Source organism: Gracilinanus agilis, unplaced genomic scaffold (genome assembly GCF_016433145.1).
Source record: "Gracilinanus agilis isolate LMUSP501 unplaced genomic scaffold, AgileGrace unplaced_scaffold2315, whole genome shotgun sequence".
Lineage (NCBI taxonomy): Eukaryota > Metazoa > Chordata > Mammalia > Didelphimorphia > Didelphidae > Gracilinanus > Gracilinanus agilis.
In genome coordinates this window covers 1-8,111 of record NW_025354858.1, presented here as the reverse complement: position 1 = coordinate 8,111, position 8,111 = coordinate 1, and the positions used below count along the sequence as shown (strand labels likewise).

At 52.5% G+C, this 8,111-nt stretch overlaps 1 protein-coding gene across 1 annotated transcript; it reads right to left on the bottom strand.

Moving 5' to 3' along the window:
- Window positions 1-12: 12 nt before the first annotated feature.
- USP11 (ubiquitin specific peptidase 11) lies at window positions 13-8,048 on the bottom strand (the record flags this gene model as incomplete). Its single annotated transcript, XM_044683495.1, has 13 exons — window positions 13-113; window positions 401-607; window positions 702-796; window positions 890-973; window positions 1,700-1,924; window positions 2,014-2,172; window positions 3,660-3,833; window positions 3,949-4,048; window positions 4,405-4,466; window positions 4,596-4,741; window positions 5,075-5,192; window positions 5,669-5,799; window positions 7,879-8,048. Coding segments are annotated over 13 exons (1,772 nt in total), but the record flags the coding sequence as incomplete, so codon positions are not given.
- Window positions 8,049-8,111: the final 63 nt, after the last annotated feature.

Below are 8,111 nucleotides of genomic sequence, written 5' to 3'. Positions count from 1 at the left end.
CCTCCTCCTCGCTATTCTCATCCTCCTCGTCCTCGTCCTCATCTTCCTCATCCTCGTCCGAGTCCTCATCCTCCTCGTCGTCCGAGTCCGAGTCCGGTCGGGTAACGTATCGCCTGGGTTTAGGACAAAGAGGCTCTGAGCCAAGGGCTGAGCCTCCCGACGTGTCCTTCCGAGGCTCAGCCAGGATGGGCAGTTCCCAGAAAGAGAGAGAGAAGTCCGCGCCTCGCTCTCCTCTCCTGCCTGAATTGGACTCTCACCAAAGTGGCTATCTCTACAATGGGGTTTCGTGCCCTTAGGCTGGAAATGCAGTCAGTCACATTCCTCTTTTGGCTCATCCCAGGTAGTCTAAGGAAACTAGTCCCGAAGGCGCTGACTGTTTGGAAGCAGGGGGCTCGCTTACGAAAGGCGATGCAGCAGGATATGGTAGAGGGCATCCCAGGAGAGCCGGTCACGGGGCACAGATACCAGCAGGGGGTGTCCAAAAAGCATGAGACCATAGTAAGAGTCACTGTAGTCCCGGGCCGGGGTCCGCTCCCGAAGGTACACAGGAAGCACCACATCCTCTCCTGTGCCCTCCCCACCTCCAGCTCCACCAGACACCTCGTACCTGCAGCACCAGGAAGGCCAGTTGGGACAGCTTGTGGGCTGAGGGCTCCTCGCTGTCCCCCTCCCTTCCTCAGAGACCCTTAATTGCAACTCACACAAAGATGTCATCGCGGTCCAGGATACAGCTCAGAGACTCCTCCAGTTGGTAAATCTTGTAGAAGCGATGGCTGAACACATCAGCCACCATCATCTGGAGAGGTTGTGAGATGTAGCTCTCAGCCCGCTGGTGCCAGCTCCTCTCGGGCTGCTCCCCCCCCCCCCGCCCCAACCTCCAAGGACTTACCCTGTCCGGAGAGACACCTGTGTGCTTAGCCAGTGCCACACAGAGGTCCAGCACCTTCCCCGCCTTCGGCACAACCAGACGGTGCTGTGAGGGAGAAGCCGGTCCAGCTCATGTCCAGCAGGGCCCTCGGGAGGAGCCTGGAAGGCGCTCTCCCATCTGTCTCTGGGCAACACTTCTCACCAGCTATCTGCCTTTCTGCCATATCTGTCCCTCTGGCCAGTGGTCTGGCTTCGAGCCTTGGCCTCTTTTCCCGTTATCTGTCTGTCGCCACGGCTGTGGATGTCCCTTTAGTCCATTCTGCTCACATCTTCGTTCCCTATCTGCTATGTCTACTTTGCTCTGTGGCTAAGTGTCTCCTGGGTTCTGGAACATGAGCTGAGCCTCAAGAACAGCCACAGAGGGGTTAGGCAGGCCACGGGATGACTTGGAAAACCACGAATTCCCATTTTCTATGTTGTTTCCCACTGACCTTTGACTATGGTTTGGGTGGGAGCCCGAGAGCTCTGCTCTGGCCCAAGGCTGGGCAGACCCTCTCCTGCAGGAGGAGACAATGAGGTCCTGACCTAGGATGCCTGCTTCTCATTCTGGCTCTGAGCAGTGCATGCCAATGCCTTCGCTGGGCAGGATCCCGAGGCTACATCCTCCTGCCCAGCCATCTCTTCCTTTTGCCTCTCCCTCCCCTTCGCAGTACCTGTCTCTGTCATGCAGCAGAGCTCACTCCTATCTCTCTCTCCATGACTATCGCTATCCCCGCCCCCTCTCCCACATCCCTACAGCTTCTCTCCCTCGCCGTCCCACCCCCAGGGTCACCTGCTCAGGCTTTCGCCGAGGGTCCATAGAAACAAAGAAGACCTCCATGCCACGCTCTTTGCTCACAGGCAGAGGGACACTCAGGTAGCAGAAGGGGTCAAAGGTTACAGACACCTTTCCACATTCGGGGCACACCAGTGTTGACTTGAAGAGTCCATGAAATGTGTCCACAATGACAGAGTCATTCCGCCGCTTGTGGTTCCGCCACGCTTCATCTGCCACCTCCTGCCAAGGAGGCCCTAGCAGTCAGAGGATGAACGGGGGTGGGGGTGGGGGGTGGCACCAAGAGACTGCAGAGAGAACCCTAGCTATACCTGGTCAGGCCGGCCGGCAGCATCACGAAGCTCCACATACTCCTTCTTCTTGACCCGGTTCAGGTCCTCATGCAGCCCATCAAGCAGGAAGGACAGGAGCTCCTGGGAGTCGTGCTGCTGGTACCCAAGGAATTGGGAGGCAAAATGGCCAACCTTGGTCTGTGGGCAAAAACTGAAGGGGCTCAGCGGAGGCAGGAATAAAAAAAAAAGGCTGTAGGGCCAGGGAGGGGCTTGGGTATATTGGAGAACACCCAGGAGAGGCATTGGCAACCCAAGATGGGACTCTATGGCACGGCAGCTGGGGAGATCACATGGGCAATCAGTGAGTCACAGAGTGGCTCCAGGGTCACAGAAAAGGACAGGGAACGAGAGGGGCGCAGGGAACACAGGCGGCAACAAGGCCAGGGAGGGGCTCAGGATTGTTGGACGACAACCAGAGAGTCATCAAGGAGCTCCATGACTCAAGAGAGGGCTGTGGCCTGATAGCTGAGATTACAGAAATGGGCTGAGGGTCATGAAGGAGGCCAGAGGCTAACAAGGCAGGGATCAGAGAAAGAAGCAGAGATGAGATTACAGACAGTTCTTGCTTTATGTAAATTTTGCCTGATGTAAATATGACTTTTGGGGAAAGGATTCTGAAAGGCGTGAAAAGAAACATGTAGGAAGAGTCTGGGGACAAGTGTGGCCAATAGCTCATTCCCAATTTTCCAGGATTTGAGAAAGATGAAGAGTTGAAAGGACTTGAGTACCAAAATTGTAAAATTAGCCCAAGAATTGCAGCTAGAAGGGAACAAGAATGACACAGAAGAGGTCAGTGAGTCTCCTAGACAGGTACAGTCCAATGGAGATCTGATGGCTGCAAGGACTGCCCCAAAAGAAAGGGAAACTGTGGAAACTAGGGTGGAACCAGAGAAGTTCACAACCAAACAGGAGGCAGAAGCATTTCATCATTTCTCGTATTGAAAAGATCCAGGGGCAGCTGGAGCGCCAGGCCTAGTCGGGAGGACCGGGGTTCAAATCTGGCCTCAGACACCTCCTAGCTGCGCAACCCTGGTCAAGTCACTTAACCTGCATGGCCCAGTCTTTACCACCTTTCTACCTCAGAACTGATGCCAAGTCAGATTTAGGGTTATGCAAATGAAAATGGATTTTCAAAAGTTCAAAGACTAGCTGAGGCCAATATTGCCTGCTATCAAAAGGTAACTGAGGAAAAAGAAGAGCCTATGCCCAAAGAGCTCCCGATAGCTTCATTAAAAAGGTGCAGGCCACCCCAGTGTAGCAGGTAGGGGAAAGGGCAGCACACCTCTGTTAACTCAACTGGACAGTACTGGGCACGCCACCCCTCAGTTTCGTGATCCTGTTACTGTGGTCCAGTCGTCAATACATCTGCAATTTAGTCGATGTTCTGCCTTGTGTAAAGGTGTTTTGTGTATGCCTTCATTACACAGGATAAAGGAAGTGGGAGGGTAGGCATAAATTTGCATTATGGGAAAAATCACTTTCTGTAGAGGTTTGCACATTGGTACATAAAGTGAGAACTGTCTATATAGGCACTTACAGGGCCATCTTAGAGTCTATTAGGATAGCAGAGGAGCTGGGTGGAGGGGGGGGTCATGAAGGAAAGACACAGAAAAGCTCAGAGTGACCTTGAACATCCGGGGGACCACAGAGCGGTGGTGGCCAGACCAGGCCTGTTTGACCAGGTCAGCATAGGCCTCGGCAATCTCGCCCTTCATGCCTAGTGGGTTGCAGAAGTTCAGCTCCTTCAAGTAGTGGTTGTGTAGGAAGTATTCCGTCAGTGGGGGGACATTGCTCAGGCACTGGAGAGATGTGGAGGGAGCCAGGATGCTATGCTTAAGACTCAGGGAGTTTGCCCCCCCCCCCAACCCCACAATCCCTGTCCTAGTCTCCTCTCCCCCAACTCCAATGCCAAACCTGCAGGGCTGAATTCATGAAGCATGTGTTCCCCAGGTTGGTGAGGCCACAGACACCTGGCTGGCCTCGGAAACTGTCTTCGTCATCTCCCACGCTCTTCCTAGAGTCCAAAGATGAGTCAACACCTGCCTCATGAATTCCCAGAAGACCCTGGGGCACCTCTGTTCACCTTCCGGCTTCCAACACCCTGAAGACTCCTATTCTCAACCTGGCATAACACACTCCCTCACCCTCTTAATGCTCCTATGCCCCCTTTTACCTCAAGTCCCAGAGAATACCCAAAGGATACGCTTTCCTTGACTGATCTCAGGGCCCCCCAGATATCCCCAGGGCTCTTTCCTTCATCTTCAAGGCTCTATCACAACCCCTCTCTTCACAGGCCCTCAGAAAACAGTTTGGGCCTCCCAAACCACCTTTGGCTTGCCCTGAGCCTCTCCAGGCTCTATCTACACTCACATGATGTGAGGCCGGGAACTAGGCCACGTGCCGTCTTTGTTCCGAGTCTCCATGATGACAACCTGTGGGTAGTGGCAGGGCCTGAGCAAGAGCAAGCTGTACTTTGAGAACCTCTCTGGCAGTTCCTTTGTAACCCTTACCCTTTAGAAGAAAGTATGGGGTTCTGGGAAATGAATATTCTGAGGCCTCACCTGACCAGGCCCAAGGCAGGCATCTAACACAGACATATGTACGTTCCTCAGTCTCTCACAGGAGCCATCTGCATTCTTCACCCACAGGCGTGTCTCTTCCTCTGGCCCCACTAAGAATTGCTCCCTGGCTGTCTGAAGGACCAACTCTGCAAGTGGAAATAGAGCCACGAGGCCCAGTAAGGAAGGCCCACTGCCTAGACTTGAGTCAATCTCCACTCAGTAGTATACTAGGCCCCTGCTTAGTCCTCAGTGGGGACTGAAACACCAGTCAATACTAGCTAAATTTCGCTTGTGGAAACAAGGCTGGGGGTGTGGTTCTCTCCCATCAAGACCCCCCAGTGAAGGAAATGGACTCCAATCCCTGACTGGCCTACAAACCCCAATGAAGTACTCCAAATTCATGAGGAAAGCCTAGTAGATCCGGGGCATGGGCTGCATTCCTGCTCAGAACATCGGGCCCCACGTGCCCTAGTCCTCACCGACAGGGTCTGCTCGGCTGAATTGCGCAGGCCGGGATATTTCCATGTCATTGTGCTGACACAGGAGCAGTTCAACCAGATAGACCTCTACCTTGTGGGTGCTGGGCAGCTCCACTACCTGAAAGGAGGGAAAAGAGACCATCTAGTCAGGGACTCCAGAGCCTCCAAGTAAGAGGAACCTTCTCTAGGTCCCTGGAAAAAGCAGGGCTGTTCTCACACCCCTGGTTTGAATCCAATTTGTCTGCAGCTAACTGCTTTGCATAGATCGATCGTGGTCTTTTTGCCAGGATTCTGCAAGAGAGTTTTGGATCTCTACTCCCCGACATCAACCTATGGTCCTGCCTTTGCTTTGTCCTTCCTTGGTTAAGTGTTAGGCCTCCAACTGGGGCTCACTAAGGAGTTTGGAAGAATGTTTTTCCTCTCAATTTTTTGAGAATAGTTTGCAGAGCCATCGATTTTTCTTTCTTTAAAGGTTTGATAAAATTTGCCTATGAATTCACTTGGAGCAGAGTATTTTTCCTGTGGTCATTCAGACCCCAGCTCTGGACCCTTTTCAGGCTCTCTGGAAAGGAGAGGGATAGACTGGGCCCTCACCTTCCGCTCAATGGGTGGCTGCCCGGGCTCCAGCCCATACCAGTTAACCAGAAGATGCCAGGCCATGGCTGGCAGCAGTACATAGTCCTCGCCTTCCACCAGCCGTTCCTTCAGGCGCCATGTTTCTTGGTCTGTGTGCAGGGAAAGGGGGAAGATCCAGAAACAGAAAGAATGTGTGGGAGGGGAGAGGTTATAGGAGGGATGGACTTGGAGAAAAAAGGAAAGTATTATGGAATTGAAAGGGACTCTCAGGGAACCAAGAAGGCTCCAAACATAGGAAAAGGGAAAGATCTGAGGAGATGGCTAGACCCCAAAGATACATATGGAGAGCCCAAGAATGGAAGACTAGTGAGGATAACAGGGTGGGAGAAAGAAGGGATTGTTGAGTGGAGAGAACTCCTCTATGGTCAGCTTGCTGTTTGGATGCTCCAATTTGTCCTCTTCCTCATTAAACACATGCCTCTTCTCAAGTTTCTGATCATTATTGTGGGCATTCCCATGCTTCCAGTTGCCCTTCTGGGTTCATAACCCTCCCTGCCATGCATTTAGCTGCCACATCTCAAGGATTCTACTCGCCTTATCTTCCCTCATACCCATCCCCTGCCCACTCTGGCTGAAGTCCTTCTGCCCTTGGACCTAGACTCCTAATAAAGAGTTCCTGGCTCTGAATCCGTCTCCCCTCTTGCCCAGCCTATATGTGCACTTTCCCAAACATTCCTAGGTTGAACTCTGAATTAGTGAAAAAGGGATGGTGGTCCTCTAGAGAACAGATGATGAACTACTTGGAAAGGTGCAGAAAACTGCAGCTGTGCCCTCATTGTGCCAGCTCTTTGGTTCTTTCTTTAACTGGTTTTGCTTTGAGCTCCATTGAGGGATGGGAGGGAGAGGTGCAGGGGAATAACTAGGATGGAAAAGCAAAAAGCACCACCACAACTTAGTTTCCAAAACACAACAGTGGCCACTGAGACAGCACTTTACGGGTGTTAGCTCTTCTGCTCTTCACAACCACCCTGTGAATATAGGCAGGGACTCCCCAGATAAGGGGACCAGGGCTGATGAGGCTACCAAATGGCTACTGAGGGGTCTGAAAACTCCTCTTTCTGCCTTCTAGGCTTACAGCCCTCAGGCTGTGACTCATTCTGGTGTTAGAAAATGTTTCCTGTTGTTCTGAGGAGAAACTCTAGAGCTCCTCAGCCTAGGACTGAAAGTCTTTCAGCAGGCTTCCACTTCTCTTTCTTGACTCCTTTCATAGTTGTCTCAGGCTTCCCAGGATCAGACGCTTGAGCATTCTGGCCCATGGTGGGTGGGTGAGCGGGCTCCCCCCCACTCCTTTTAGCATCTTTGACTTCCTTGAAGGCTCAGCTCAGGTACACCCTCCTACATAAAGGTTGGGGTCCTGATATGATGCTGATAAGACCAGCTAACATTTATAAAACACTGTGTACCAGGTACTGGGCTAAGCATTTTACAAATACTATCTCATATCATCTCAAAAGCCCTGGGATGGAAATGCTGTTGTTATTCCCATTTTACAGATGAAGAAACTGAGGCAACCAGAGTGACCTGTCTGGGATCATGAAGCTTAAGCAGCTTCTGCCAGATCTGAAGCCTTCCTGGCATTCTTATCTACTTCACCACCTAGAGCCTCACCAATGTACCACAGTAAAAGTGTCTTTACCAGCTCAAACAATTCATGGAATAATTCAAAGTGGAGGGGCTATATTCCCCCAGCCTCCATTGCAGACTCTGGGAGAGCAGGAATTGTCTGTGACTCTCCACCAGGAAGGAAGCACCTCCACATAAGGCAGAGGAATCTGGAGGAAAGGGCTGAGGAAGGAGACAGTCTGAAAGGAAGAGGTGAGGGCCCTGGCCCTGTAGTACGGTGAATACTGGGTTTGGAGCTAGGAAGATCTGAATTCAAATCTAGCCTCAGACCCTACCTAGTTGTGTGACCCTGGGCAAGTCACTTTCTTCCCCTCTGCTTGTCCCCATTTCCACATCTGTAAAATGAGGACAGTAACACCACCTACGTCCCAGGGTTGTGGTGAGGATCAAGAGAGATAGAATTGGAAAGGGCTCCCCGGGAAAGGCCCTGGCCTGGCCAACCAGAGAAGGGAGCACAATGGGTGGAGATCACAGGAAGGTAAAGAGGAGAGAAAGGACGACATCTAGGGGTCGGGGCCCGGAGGGGGGGGGAGGGGCCTGGGTACCTTCGAAGAGCTCCCCGTTGTTGACAGGCCCAGGGAAAGCACTGGAGTCCTGATCTCCAGCTCGGACGTAGGCCTCCCACTGCTGGTACCAGTGATGTTCCACCAGGAACCTGGGAAGGTCGGGAGAAAGAGAGAAAGGAAAGAGTGGAAAAGGGGGGGAGGGGTCACAGCTCGGCGTGGAGGTCCAGACCGCACTTCTGCCGCTTTGGCCTCAGCTTCCTCCCTTTCTCCCC